The 15,617-nt window shown below is 41.5% G+C and overlaps 2 protein-coding genes across 4 annotated transcripts in view; one reads left to right on the top strand and one right to left on the bottom strand.

Moving 5' to 3' along the window:
- LOC6738994 (trichohyalin) overlaps positions 1-15,617 on the bottom strand; it is a 41,839-nt gene that overhangs the window by 4,082 nt on the left and 22,140 nt on the right. For all 3 annotated transcript variants that reach the window (XM_016171883.3, XM_016171880.3, XM_016171881.3), the window contains exons 2-5: positions 9,124-9,172; positions 573-762; positions 200-511; positions 8-119 (exon numbers count right to left, since the gene is read on the bottom strand). In XM_016171883.3, coding sequence (XP_016032821.1) covers positions 8-119; positions 200-511; positions 573-624 — 476 coding nt within the window. In that variant the 5' untranslated portion in view covers positions 625-762; positions 9,124-9,172. The remainder of the gene's footprint in view (positions 1-7; positions 120-199; positions 512-572; positions 763-9,123; positions 9,173-15,617) is intronic.
- On the top strand, positions 13,751-15,059 carry LOC6738993 (transcription initiation factor TFIID subunit 8). Its single transcript, XM_002085752.4, has 3 exons — positions 13,751-13,941; positions 14,005-14,583; positions 14,830-15,059. Exons 1-3 carry the CDS (start codon positions 13,827-13,829, stop codon positions 14,961-14,963), a joined length of 828 nt encoding a protein of 275 aa, XP_002085788.1. The 5' UTR covers positions 13,751-13,826; the 3' UTR covers positions 14,964-15,059.

Raw genomic sequence — 15,617 nt, 5'->3', positions numbered from 1 at the left:
CACTTACGCGGGATCAGTGCGGCTGAAGGAGTCGGTGGACAGATTGCGACCACTCATGCTCCACTGCCATCGGTTGTTGTGGTGGTCATAGGTGGCTCCTAGCCAGATAGGATCATTTTCTAAAGTAGAAAACAAGTTTTTATTTAACTATTCCGGGTTGGATCTGCGGTAGTAATTTAACTTGTAAGAATCTACTCACCGCCTGATAGGGCATCCTGTTTCTGAAGGAAAAGTCTCAGCTTGCGGTCGGCGTGTTTGCCCGGCTCTGTGAGATTGGCGTTTTTGTCCTTGCAGAAGAAGTGTGCCTCCAACCAACTGCTGCGCTGGTCGACCAGCGAGTAGCAATCGGTGCCCACGCGATGGAATTTCGGTGGACACAAGGCGTATACACGGCGCTTTGGCCTGGAAGTTGGAGCTGCTGCATCCTGACTGTGAGCAGGCGAGGGGTCTTCGAAGTTGATTTCGGCGCGAGCTGCACTTCCGTGGAACTCCGCCGCAATTGTGTGAGCAACTGTGGGCATGACAGAAATAATCAATAAATCATCGAAAGAGCTGGATGCGAAAGAACTCACATAAAGCTAAGATAAATACTTGACAGCACCACATTTTATGGCTGCCACACATCCTGTTGCCTGCTGCTTGATGATTGTTGATGCCGGGTATTTTTTCCCCGACTTTTGAGGGTAATATGAAGCTGGTTGTATTATGCTCTGTATTATGTTCGCTATGGCCACTTCTTACATCGCTCTACCGGATGACGGGCTGGAAAAATGGGTTTGAAATGAAAACAAACGATGAACTTTCGTTAATCTCTCAACTCGTCTGCATATCATAATTTTATTTCAGCAAATGTTTGTTTTATGCAAATATATGTCGGAGAAGCCTCTAACAAGTGTATGCGTTGATGGATGGACACACAAACGCCTCCACGCCAGCGAAAACAAATTGAGTCGACGAACATGTATTCGAACAGATTTATTTTATTTATCGGCCCCCATTCATAAACAGCTTTTGCCCACGAAACTGGTCATCGTCGACTTTCGGTTGGGTGGATGGTTGGTTGGGTTGATGCAGTGTCCACTCATCGAGTGGCTCATTTGGCCGGTCATTGTGTGGCGTTTCAATTAGCACTTTCATAACTTTAACCACCTCGTCAAGTGGCAGACAACCCGGTCAAAAGCCGTCACTGTAGCTGCCACTGCCACTGGGGCTTGTTATTGCATTCTATTTTCAATTTGTTGACACTCCAAGTGCCTCCGCCGAGTGTGTGAATGGTGTGTGTGCCGGTTGCAGTGACCCACTTTTCCACCACTAAATAAACGACTTGAAATGCCGCGGGTTTATCCGCTAACTGTTTTAAAGGGTCTGTCATGGCTTATATTTAGAACAACTGCCATGTAAGGGTCTCAAATAAATTGTGTTGTTATGTGAGTTAAGATACTTAAAGAAATTGAACTTGATCCTTTAAATACAAATAAAGAGGTCCCTGTGTAAAATTGAAATGTTCATCTGATGGATAGTTCCATTGTATTATTCTACAAGTTTATAAATATTTTTTTTATTATAAATATTGTCATATTTATTCGTATTTCAACGTACAAAAAGCTAATAAAGATTTTGAATTTGAAATATCTCAGAAAATACCAAACGTATGAATAACCCAAGCGAACGAATGAAACCAACACATTTGGCAGTTTAGGGCGATTTTTGGGCGTCAGAGTGGGCATGTTAATCTTTTGAATCAAATTTTCTTTTTAGCTTTTATGTTTCCCGATATCTCAATATAATAAACATTATTACAACAGCTTCTAAAAAATTGCTAGGAAAAAAATGAACACATTCATGAACAAATGAACATTTGTCTATACTGAAAGTGAGAGTAAATAAGATCTAATGATAAACCGAACTTAATTAAAAGTTTGGCCGCACCATGTCTTTCACCTTTGACATACCACTACGCTTAATTAAAAGATCTATCATTTAAAAGTTTCAGCGGTGGAATACCGGTTTCAATTGCACTCTCCTATCGAATTATAAGCCAGATTGTGTCATTTTAATTGAGCTATTTGAGCGTGCGGCTAATTCAGCGCCGCCCCTTTCACTCCCCAAAGACCATCGCACACGTATGCACACGGCTAATTACATATAATTCCTGTAAAATAATTCATGCCCACGAAAGCAAACAAATTAAAGAAGGAAAGCAAAAAAAAGAGTTAAAGCAGCAAACACACGCCGGCCCAACTGGATTGACAGCTTCGCCAGACAGGCCGGAGTTGCTGGCTGGGCGCAGCCACCACTGGTGGCTTGTGCCTCTTGGCTTTTCTTGGCCAACGGCAACCGACAACGGATTCCTCACCGGTGACGACTTGACATTCATTATGGGCCCGATACACGGGAAAATATTTTATAGTTATGAAATGCGTAGAAACTACTTGGGTTTACTTTAAGACAGATGGTACATTACCCATCCATGTAGATACTAATCAAATGTGATCTCAGCGTTGGGAATTATAAGAAGCATACTGTATAAGCATATAGATCGCTAACCAATCCTATCAAATTGTAGGCACATTGAAGTACTGAAATGTGATACACATTTTTTTGCCTTTACATTTTACTTTATAAATACTATATATTTTTATTTAAATTGCTTTATATAATATTTGGTACCTGCAGCTAACAGTTATATTAAAATTAATAAAGGTATTTATCCGAGTTTTTTTTTGAGTGTACCGATCTTGGGCACGTTCAGAAGCCGTACCTGCTGGCTCCGCCGTTGAATTGTTTACTTCACTTCTGGTTTGTTTGCCCGACCCGTTAACGCGATGACGAGAGAGTTGCCGGTAGATATGGACCTTCAATTCCCCGCCGATCCACGATTCTGTCAACATTATTACAACTCGACATTCGCTTAAGTGGCTAATAAAAAGAGAGACGGCACCCACACGCAAGTAGGCGCAGGGAAAATGTTTGCCAGTGGGCGGAATTTGACTGATTTATGACCCACTTCGAATGCAGTCGGATGTGGGAGCCCAGACGACATTCAAATGTCGCGGAAAATGATGAAGGGGAAATCGTACGACCTTGATCTTGAACTTGGGCGGCAGCTTGGGCGCGTCGGCAATAATTCGAGTTTGGAAATTACGGCATCAGCGCAGCTGGATATGCTAGAGATTAATCGGATTGTTTCAACAAGTTTCGGGGGAAGTGGAGTCATACAAAATTATTTAAAAATATCGGAATCAATCAAGCGGCAGCATAGAGACCCAAAATGTTATACTCATTTTTCGGCTTTTTAAAGGCAGAATCTGTCAAATCCGACCCTTTTCCATAGCCTTGTCGAGCCAGCCACTCGAGGTTAGGAATAAGCTCATCAGCACTCTGGGTTTTAAGCCTCCAAATTCCAAATACCCAAGGGAATAACATACCCTGTGAGAACGGGTATCGTAATCAGAAAACAAAACACAAAAAAAAAGAACACACGTGTGGCCGCCATCTGAAAAAAAAGATGCTGATAAATGAGCAAGGGGCGTGCGATTACCTTTGAAGGGGGTTTCCTCTATTTGGGAGCCGAATTTACATTTATGAGGTGCTATTTTCGCTGCTCGGCGCTGGGAATTAGCATAAATTATGGACTTCCACGAAGTGTTTATGCCTATGCGATGATATATGATATGTAATTTAGTCGTAATTAGAATCGCATCGAAAACAGCGCTGAGAATTTAAGAACTGCGAACCAAGATGATTGCCAATAATTGAGATCTCTTGAGTAGATCATCACCCACTCGCAGAACTCGTCAGCCATCAATCAAGTTGCCCAAACACGAATTCGTGTTAAAAAGCAAAAGTTGAATGGCTCCGCCAATGGCAAAAAAGGAAACACATCTTTTGGACTTAACCTCTTCATGTCGGGTTCAATGCAAACGGCTGCCAAATAAATTAAAAAAGCTTAGAGATCGGCATACGGTGGTTGGGTAAGAAGTGGACAAATTGGTGGCATTAATCTTGACCATGTCATATCTACTAGGTTGGGGGAGTTCCTGGCCAGCAGATGTCGTAATCAATTACCGGGAATCCAACCCGTTCTTGGCATAATTAAGTTGCCAAACGAATTTGCATAGATTCTGTTAGCTCGGCGACCAAGTAAACAAACACTAAAAATCGATAGCAAATTGCTGGCTAAAATACCAGTTTGCGGCTTAATTAAAGGTAAATGTTTTTGTGCGGTTAATTTGTAGCTATAGGAAGTTAAACATTTATAAAAATAACGAATGGTTTTCTTTTCGACTGTGTTTCGCTCCAGCTTAATTAATTTATGCGCATTTCATTGATTTAAATGCAATCACAATGTGCGCCACACCAAGTAGTTCAGATTCAGTTGAAAACCGGGCGCAAATTGAACTGCAGCATTTCAACTCCTCGTCTATGGGAAAATCGTCGACGTCCAATATAATTTATACGCATCTCTACCAGATTCCACTCAATCTCTTGCTGCTTCGTCTGCCTCGATTTTAAGCAAAAAGTAGCCGAGAAACGCTTTCACAGCTGCCATTTCAGCCATTTCTAATGCTTCTACCATTTCTACGATTTTTGCACCCTTGAACATTTCTACCTGTGTGCAATTGCCTGCATTTTCATGCTTCACCTGTGCGGAATCTGTCGGTGAGGCGCCAACACGTAGTGGTTGTGGCGGCTGGATGTGCTATCTCCGCATCTGTCAAGCCTTCTGACTGAAGTTTCCTTTCTTTATTTAGCCCTCAACCGAGGGTCTTTGCTATCGCCAGCCCTCAACTTTGTCCTCTTGGAATTTCAAGCTGTTCACTGATACACATCTCAACACGGAGCTAACCGTACACGCAGACAAATTATGGATGCAGAAACTAGATAAATAGAAACTAAGGTAAATATAAGTAATTGTAATTGTTATATATGTAGTATATTGTATATTTCGTATTGTACATTTGCAGAGGAAATCCATCCAAATGCTAAATTTCATATTCCGCTTTCTCTAATTCCTGTGTAAGCTGTACAATACCCTTCACTCTTGAGCGAGAAAAGTGAAAGTCATTTAGTTGCTGACAAGTCATTGTGTCTTGTGTTGTGTGTTTGCTGCTTTGACAGGACGATGGCACTGCAGGGCAACGCAGCATTAGTGGTTCCATGCGGCGTATGCGCGATATCAAGTATACGCAGTGTGCCAGACCATCATGAGGCTGCACTTTTCAGTTGAATTCGAGTGCATTTAAAGTTTGGACTGTGTTTTTCAGCTGCTGCGGGCCAAGTTGAAATTAATTTAGAGTTTCGTCGACGAAAAAAGAGGTTTTAATGAGTTTAGTTGAATTTTAAATGGATTCCTTCCGCTCGAAGTTCTGCCACCTAATGAAGCAAATGGAGAACATTCTTTCTATTTTCATCTGGGTCGGCAATTTAAATAAAAACCAAAAAATGACCCATTCATTCTGTTTGAAGCCATAAATCCAAACTCCATCACGTTAAGCTCTGGCCAGAATTCGCCAGAACTCATCACAAATCAACTTGGCTGCAGTTCGAAATCCACATACCGACCTATCAATCATTTCTACCTGCCTCGCAAAAGGTGTGCGCACTTTTAGGGGTCCTACTCCAAAATTATATGACATAACTCAGCCGAAAGCTCTTGGGTCCCCCAATAAATAATCAGCCACGGCAATCGCTTCAAGTTCGTCTTTGACTTGCCGCACGTAACCGCAATTCCGATATTTTCCAACCGCTCAGATTTTATATGTATGCACATACATATGTGCATGTCGAATTGGAAGACAACGTCATCGACTAAATAAACTTGGAGATTTGCATTGGGCGCAGGCGCCAGCGGCTACGTCAGCATTTAAAACACGTACTCGACCGGCAATTGGAACTCAGGCAGTAGACTGAAGTGATGTCATGCCGCTCAAATTTATTTTACTTCACTCGACGGCGGGGTGTCCCAGCCTATCTGATACTATCAGATCGTACACTTGAAGAAAATAGGAGTCCTTGTTTTTTGGCACACAAAATCAATATAATGTGCCTATACATTTCAAAAGAAAGTGGAGGGAAAGAATGTGTACCGCCACTAAAAGTAATAAACTAAGATTATTTCATTAAAATATTTTTTTATTTGTTATGATATGAAAAGTGATTTTTCATTTCCCATTACATAGTGGCGACATTTCTTTTATAAATTTCTGTACTGCGAATTTGAAGTTTATTTTTCAGTGCACATATAATTCCAATTCAGCGATGATGTAAATTCTGCTAAGTCGATCATCGCTTCTAAGATCGTTTCTTCAATGATATGCCTTGTTTTGTGTGCCCACTTCATTGACATAAAAATGTCACTTGTAGTATTTTCGTTCTGCCTACAAATATTTTCTATTAATTGTTTTCAAGTTCAAATCCCCCAAAAGTGAACAAACGAAAAAATGCGGGCGGGCTAATATTTGTGGAAATTAAGGCTGGCAAAACAAACAAATATTGCGGAACTCTGCTTTCAGAGTTGTTTCTGCTGTATCTGGTTTGGGGTAAATTGTTTTGGCGATGTTATCCGAGCGTCCGGCCAGCAAGTTGACCATTTAGGTGCCCATTGTTGTCCGTGCCTCTTGTCTTCCTTCTACGCTCGACCCCAAACCCCCAAAACCGCCTCATTTGCCTCGTGTAGCAGAAGCTGCAGAGTTTTCGCTTGTTTGCAGCACTTCGGCTGGGAGCCCACAAATTTGTCGACGCGTGTCGTGACACACACTTGACACTGCCTCCTACGCACTTCTCCTGGAATTGCTTCTTCTCCTCCATGGCTGTGTAATTGCCTTTAATGCAGGCACACTCAGAGAAAAAGGGGATTTTCCCAAATGTTCCCAAACGTTCCAAAATCTGGAATATCTTCATCTTATAGCATAGCACTTAAAGTTCCATTACTGCTATTGTGTTATTAAACTTAATTCTTCGGATAATGTTACATTTTTTAAACAAGAGCATTATGCGAAATGTATTAAAATTCGAAATAATTTCTAGTGTTTTTTCTGTATGTGCCTGCCTTTCGTTATCGACGCACGCATTTCTGTGCCAAGTTAGTTTGCAGTTGCCTCCCGCTGGCCAAAATTCCAGCAGGACCTAGGTCCTAGTGCTGGTCTTGGTTTTGGTTCCAACTTGGTTTTGGTTATGTTTCTGCTCCTCTGGTCCTCGTGTCCTGCTTGTTCTTTCTGTTCTTTCTGTTCTTGGCGTTCGTGTCAACGATAAATCAAAAGTTTTATCTTGTTTGTTGGCCACCACCCACATCTCGCATCCACATGAGTTGCCTTGAAATCACTTTGAGGCTGAAAAATTGTTGCTTCGCTTTTGGTTTTTGTGCGTGTGCTGCAGAAATTTTGCGATTTCTCGCAGATTGGGGTAGGTGGACTGCATGGTGCTGCTGGGGCTAATCGCATTATGGAAAGTTAGTTTATGGCCAGGCTAATGCTGGGCCCATCACGTATACGCAGTGTTGACAATGGCTGGCCAAGTGGAAATTTTCCCGCCTATTTACTGAATTGTTGAAATTGCACAGGACATGGTTTCTTTTCACAAGTCAGGAGGCAGGACATGCATGCAAAATGATTTCCGTTTGACTGTAATTTATAGGCAACCGGTCTGCTGCACTCGTTGCTCACCATTCAACTTTGCCAGTTACTCACCCACATTGAATCCCCAGAACTACCATAAAACACCCCCTAAAAGCCCCCGCCCATTTAACCATCATCCTTGGCATCCCGGCCAGCTGCTGCATCATCATATCCCATCCCATTCCATTCTGCGGATGCCTTTTGTTGACTTTACGGCTATGCAAAGTCTGGCATATTTATAGATTGAGTGGCAGCGTGGGCGGACAGTGGGCGTGGCATTAGCTTTTTTTTACTAATGGCCCGGCAGATGATGATGCTCTCCACACCACTCGGCCAGCCGCTTTCGTCGTTTTTTAATCTATATTTAAATTTTTCCAGCACGAAATGTCAAGGCGAGCCATTTAGAATCGCCACAAAAATCACAAATCAAACTCGATATCTGAAAATCAAATTACGTTCTCATAGGCAGCACAACGTATATGGTCAAAAGCGAAAAATATAAGTAAATAGAGAAAACTTTGACACAGCAAATGGCATGCAAATTGATTCTGGTCGTAAAATAGAGGAATGAGTTAAAATCTCTGCTGACTAAGCCAACTGGAGCTATACATAGGTGTGTTTTCAATCCACGGGAGGAACTGAATCATCTGCAATTTGACTCACTCAGGTTTTTCTACCAACTCAGTTGGTTTGCTACGTATGTCTGTGACTTTGAAACAAATTGTTCAAATATTGCCCAAGTATAAATATTGATCGTGTGGCATTAGGTAAATTGTGGCTCTAAGGCCACACAAGTGCCATTGGAAATTATTACGTATGCGCCATGTGAGAGGGCATAAACTTTTCCATTTTGCACTCTTATTAATTTATATGCCACTCCATCGCCTTATCGCTAACTTATTGTGGTAAATGCAGTTGCAACTCCCTTTTCCATAAAAAATGCACACGGCGATAGTGCCCAAAGGAATCAGCATAAATAAATGCTGGAAATGGGTCTCCGATCGAAGGCGATGTGTGGAAATAAATATAAATAAGTGTAAATGAAAACCGTCTACAAGAGGTAGAAAATGAAATCCAAAAGATGAAAACCAAATTCGCCGCCTGGCATTGCGCAAAATGTGCGGTGAGTATTGACAAGAGGGCCACGAGGTGTAACCACATTGGAGTGGGCGGTTTTTGGTGGCACAAATTGCATTAGCCAAATGAACTGAAGAAATGGCATCCATATCGAGCTGGCAGCTGAATTATATGCTTGCATTTCCCCAGTGAAATTTATAATACAATTGCCTTGCAAATTTGTAAGTGGGAATTCATTGGAGAAGTGAAATTCGTGTTCGAGAAATAACTGAAGATGAAAGGAATGTTTATGAGAAATAAACCTAATCAGGTTAGTCTATGATTATATACTATATTAAGCTTAAAGATGCCGCATTTAATTGGCAGATTTCCTAGTTTCTTTACCCAATTAAATACAAAGTTAAAAATTAAATACTTCTAATATAATTACCTATTGGTTAAGACGTCCTCAAGTGTCCTTTGCAACCGAATCGGCGAATCTGCAATACAAAACACAGCAATAATCAATAATTGCTCTCGATGCAAAAGAGAAATATGCAGATTACTTTCACGAGATTTCCTTTTCCGTAACATTGTCTCAATCCATGCACAAAATGCAAACCATTCGGAGCAAAGCATTTTGACATTTCGAGAGGCGAATAATAATCGAAAACTCCTCGAATGCAGTCCAAAAATAAAAAAATAATAATAATTGCAACGGATTTTATGGCGGATCACAGCCACTTGAAAATGTCAGGATTTCCCCATTTGCCCCACTATGTGCTATATATGCCGAGCTACCCTCACTCTTCCACCCATCCCTTTGATCTGGCAGTTCTTTCATAATTTGAGCAACTGCATTCTGGGGCTTTGTTTGTTTATCTTCGTTGGCTTCGACGTTGTCTGTCAGCTGAAAATGTTTATTTTGTCGACATACGATACAGAAAGTTGTAAGAAACTTCTCCGCACACAGCCGAAATCCCCTTCGAAATTTCTACGTTTTAGCCAAAAATTCTGACGATGCTGGAGCTGAAGTTCTTCACTAATGTCGAACTGCGTAATTATGCTGAGAAGGTTTCTAGTTTTTAGCACATATTTTGCATTTTTGTGTGGCTTCTGGGGGAACGGATGAGCACAAAGTAGATGGGGAACCTCAAACTGCATAAATTTGCCGCCAGCTTTGAAAAGTTGATTTGAATTTAAATCGAATCGAAATCGGGTCAGACGCTTGCCTCGTTTCGGGAAAAGACAATTGAATTATTAAATGTGCCACGAGCTTCGCAGACCGCTTTTAATTCCCAATTTTGCACATGTAGCCTCACTAGAATTGATAATTTATTAAATTCCGTTCGACATAATTCGCCTTTTGTTTCGCCAATAAATTTCAATTTGGTCAATCCAAAAATGAAAAACAGGCGTAGCCTCCAAATTGTGTCAATTGAGAGTAATAAAGTCATTTCGATTGCTATCTTCGCGTTTCCTTTCATTTCAGATACAAAGATATACCAACCTGGCCTATGATTAGTTGGGCAGTGCCGAACATGAAAACACGAAAGTGAGTCTGCTGCAAAATTACTTTGTCAACTTCATAAAAGGCTAAATTGCAACATTGTCTGTTTAACTACCCCAATCTCTTCTATTCGATTTGCATAGCCCCACGTTTAGTAAAGTACAAGGAAACGTTGTCAGAGTTGGGTGAAAATGCAAACAACTTTTATTTGTGTAAAAGTTTTTCAACTGACAAATGTCGAAGTGCAAAGAAGTCAACTACAGAACTTGCAAAGTGCAAGTGGCCTAATAATATCCGAAGAACAAACAGTGACTAAAAATAGTTTTTGTTCGAGTGGTTTTTAAAAGCTTAAATCTGCCGAAGACAGATTATAAAATATAATATTTTGTTTTAAGATTTTACTGCTTCTGCATTAGCAAAACTACAACTAAGCCCGACCAAAAAATGATTTCCAGAGCGTTGAACTTTTATGTACTTCTCGCAATAAGTACTTGAAAAATTCCAGAAACTCAACCGAGTGTAAAAACTTTTATGGGTTTCACAAAAATCAGTGAGAGGCTTGGGCAAATATGGTTATAACCTATTTTCAGTCATGTCACAAACTGTTTTTTTAGGTTGATAAGATAAGAGGGCGATTTATCAAAATTTGCTCACTGATTCCGTCACTACTTGCACATGGCCCATTTGTAAGTACTTAAAGATTGGAGTTAACCGATGTCCCCATTCCCACTCCAAGTATTAAAAATGCAGGCTGAATGTGGCACCTGTTGGTCATCCAAACTCGTTTCCCCTTTGCGATACAATAACTTACAATAATTGTTATTGTTAGTGCTGTAGTCATTATACAATTTAACACAACTTGACGGGTTGACGACGAACGCGCTTTGTGTCTTTGGTAAATTGGCTTCCGTGGGCTGACTGCTGGCCATTGATCAAAATCAAATGTGGCCCAAACCGATCGCCATCTGGCTTTAATTACGCAATTTTGCATTGATTGTGCCATTAGCGATTTGTTTGGCCGGCAAAAAGTCGTGCGAATGCCTGCTTTTGATTGTCTTCGATCCAGAAGATTGTAAGGAGGCCTTAACTAAGTGGTCATTATCAAAAAAAGAACGCCAATCAGTGACAATTTGCATTCTTTTGGACATATCTTTGTAAATTTATGATAATTAAGGTATCTTTAAAATGTTTTTCTTACAAAATAGTTGTATTTAGTTATTTGACTTTCTATTAAACTCTGTAATCATGAAAACTGTAATTTGCAGAGGTCACTAGTTCAACTAGTTCCGTTAACCTCTAATCCCTTAATTTCGGGACGTGGCTCAACCTGTCGAAAAGTTCCCTCATTGGCCTGCCATAAAGATTATGCCCTCCGTCAAGTGATTGCTTTGAGGCAACAGTTCTCCGGAAGATCGTGCCACAAGCTCTATGAAATCCAGACAGTTCTCGCCAAGATGCATTTGGCCTGCGTGGGCCTAACGGTCCAGCAAAAGTGCATCTGCGATGAGGAACGAGGCGATGGATGGAGGAACCGGGTACCGATATCTCAATAGATTTATCTGCGCCTCGGAAACTGGAACAATTTGTGGTGCTTTGTACTCCAAACCAGCCGACGCGGCAATTTGCACCGGGCCTTTGGCCACAGACTTCCCTAGCAATCGCAATCGACTGCTCAATCAATTGGCTGCCAGTTTGTCCAACCGTCGTTCGTCTTTCTGTTTGCCGATTTGAGCTGTAAGCTTATCGAATTAATCGTTTGAATTAGCCCAAGACAGCTCAATTTGCGCCGACTGCACTTCCCCTATGTGCATATATGTACTCGGATACAAATACTCCGCTGTTTGGATCTTGGCTGGTGGTGGCTAAATTGCAGCAATTATTTTGTTTGTCATCTGGGCAAACAACCTGCAAATCGCTCGTCGTCGGCATGTCGGGATGTGCTCCTCATTCTTGTTAATTAAGAATAAATTTATGCGACAATGGGCGCAACCGCAGTTGCGATGGCATAAATTAAAAAGAAAAGAAAAAATAGTGTCTAGAAAGCAGATTGCATTTAATCTTTGCAACAGAAAAAAAAATCGTATTTATCCGTTTTATCCGTTTTAAAATATATAGTATTCAGGATATAGGATTGATCAGAATTACTAGGCCAGATAATCAGACCATGTTGGACTGTCCGTATGTCTGTCCGTATGAACGTCGAGATCTCAGGAGCTATAAAATCTAAAAAAGTTAAGAAAGTAACGCATGCAGATTCTTCTAACATAGACGCACAGGAAGCTTGAAGAAGATTTTCACGCCCAGTTTAACGCTCAAAACTGTCATGCCCACAATTTTGAAACATGGCATTATTTTCAATTTTATTATTTGTCTTGCCAGTTACTATCGGAATGCCGAAAATCTTTTGGCCACCCCCACTCTAAAGGCAACAAACCACTTAAAACTGTCACGCGGCGAAATATATATGTGTATTCATTATTTTTCAGCTTATTAGCTAAACAACGAGTATCTAATTGCGTTTCCCTTGTTTTTTTTTTACGAAAAAGCTACGTTTTTATAACGCAATTTGAAAACAATTTATCTATTTGAGTATTAAAAAAACTTGATGGAATTTTCGGTTACGACTTGGAACTTTATTATTTTTTATTGTACTATAGATAATTAATAAACAACAAGTTTTCAATTGAGCAGAGATTTTTTTCTCTGTGCGCCGTAAACGGTAGCGCTTGGAGGCAAAAACATTAGATCCCAGATAGATACGGGCGAGTTCTTTGTACAAATGTCAGCCACGGAACGCCCACAATGCACGACCGCCAACATAATCCCCATCATCTACATCATCATGATGGGATCGTAAAAATAAAAAGTGGGGATATGATGGGGGAGGGACTCTGGAAGGAGGTACAATTTGTTCAATTGCAGCAGCCTCTTGGGCGTCGCAAACGCGAATCTGTCTGCATCTAAAGTAGTTTTTCCACTCTGACACAGTGACCTCGTGCTTGGATTTTTCCATTTCCCCCCAGTTTTCCGTTCTCCATTCTCTTTTCGCGCCGTTTCTTGTTGTTGTTATTCGGCTTATGACTGATTATGGCTCACGTTTTGGCTAGTCTATGACGGAGTCTGGAGAATTTGTCATCGGACAAACAATGGCTCCCACTTTGGTTTTCTTGGAACCCATTCATACGGCTGTAAATATTTGCATAACTCATTAGGAGAGATGCTCAAGATACGAGTCTCTATGTGCCGAGTCGTTTGCAGTAGGTCGCGATCGCAAAAGGCGAAAATATTATAATTAGTTTTAGGGGAGTGGTGCGGATAGTTCCCAATCGGTAGTTAGCTGCTGGTCTTTAGTGCTCAGCCTTTTGGAAAGATTGTGTAAACAGTTTAGGCTGTTATGCTATAAACTGTTATATGGAAATTTATATGCTAATTTTTGGAAATACATCAAAATAAATGAAAATGGATTCCTTGAAATATAATTAAAATATTACACGTTTGTTGTTTTAGATGTTTGATAAAAATGAGATTGGCAATCCTGAACCAAATTAATCAAATGTCAAAAAGTTATCGTCGATAAACTTTTCGCCCTGCCAGTCTATGACACTTCGTTTTACAATCAGTCGAGTCAAGTGATTTGCCCAAAAATGAATACCTACGACGAGGTCTTGTCCACAGTGCTGGACAATTTGCTGGCATCCAAGAACTGTGAGGTGGTCGACGACGTACTGCGTCAGTCGATGCTGGAACTTTTGCGTGGCAGTAAGTAGCTAGAAGAAAATTCATTCCATGTCAATGGTATTGTTAATCAACGCTTCCCTCGAGGATTCCGTGAGATTGCCAATCGGACCACCAATTGGTCCAATCACGCCGGTCGCTGTGCACCCAGCTACTTTGATCTGGAGCGCACCTTCATGCGGATGAACATCAGGGTGGGCGAGCTCAAGGCCATGTACGAGGGTCAACCGGATTCGTTGGCCTTGGTTGAGTGTAAAGCACCGGAGACACAAGACCAGGACTTTCACAGTGGACCACCACCCATACTGAGCTCCACAAAGGCCATGGTATTGGCCTCCACCGCGTACATTCCGGACTATTTGCCACCATTTCCAGGGGCGCACACCTATAAGAATTCGCCCATTGAGAAGGTCACGGATCGCAGCTATGTGGCCATCAGGAATCGCCATGCCGAGAATGAGCTGAGCACCCAAAAGGCTTTAAATCAATACTACCTGAGGTGCAACCCCAATATATCGCTGTTCGAAGAAACCCAACGCGATGGAAGTGGCCACGTTTTGGATTTGGGTCTGCCCAAGAAACTTCCTTATTCGGACGCCCTGATGCCGAGAAATGAGGTCTTTGATACGGACATCTATGCTCCCATCGAGGTGATAACCCATAAAGGTATTTAATTACTATACATACCTAGTAATATTGCTGCATGAAACGCTTTTACACAGCCATTATATGACATTTTACGTAAGACAGAGCAGACAGGTGACAAAAAAACCATCGAATTTAATAACCTAGAGAATCCACTGAGCAACCGAAGTGGAACATTTAACACTTTTGATCGCTTTTGCCTGGCCGAGCTTATTTCATTACGCAGCCATCACTTTCACATAGTCATAACAACTTTGATCCCGACAGCCCTCGACTGCCGTTTCTTGGAGAAACCCAAGTTACACAGTTCACGCCCATCCCCTGGAAATTTCGAAGACGAAGACGTGGAAATGGAGGAGCGCTGCAGTCCAGGCGGACTAGGGATTGAAAAACCGAATTAAACTGCAGCTCAGGATGAGGTGAAAAGCACACGAAATGTTTCCATTGCCAGACCGAGCTACTCCACGGAATAAAGTGTGAAAAAAAATTAATTTATTTCAATTACATTTCATTAAATACTGCCACACGTTGCGATGATGCTGCAGGAGTTCGAAGGAGCAAGAGGTCCTGCGCCGGCTGTAGCAGCAGATGCTCCTCCTGCTGCTTCTGGCGAACGCCTGCGATTCCAAAGTATTAAATAACTTTGTAATTTAATTAACTTTGACGTCGGCATCGCGTCGTCTGCTCTGCGCCGCTTAACTTTGATTAACGTTTGCAATTTTTCAACAACTTTCGACCGAACTTCTCGCCATCGAGCGGGCGACACTGCGTCCAAAGCGTCCGTAGCCAAAGGATTGTGACTGTGATTTCTTCGCCTGGCTGGGATTACAGGGGATTTGCCTCCTCCTCTTATCTTCCCCTGAAGGGTACTATTCTCAGTCGCTTGAAATTTTATCTGGTGATTGGAAGGGTTTAGAATCAGGGGAAGGGGGGCATATTGAATGCAATTAGAGATGCTGGGTGATGTTTGGATGGGGCGGAATCTCCCTGGATGACAAGCTAATAATTCCGGGCAACGAGCACAATCACTCGGAAAACTAATTACAGGGAAAGAG

This window comes from Drosophila simulans, chromosome 3L (genome assembly GCF_016746395.2).
Source record: "Drosophila simulans strain w501 chromosome 3L, Prin_Dsim_3.1, whole genome shotgun sequence".
Lineage (NCBI taxonomy): Eukaryota > Metazoa > Arthropoda > Insecta > Diptera > Drosophilidae > Drosophila > Drosophila simulans.
This window is presented reverse-complemented; position numbering and strand designations above follow the sequence as displayed.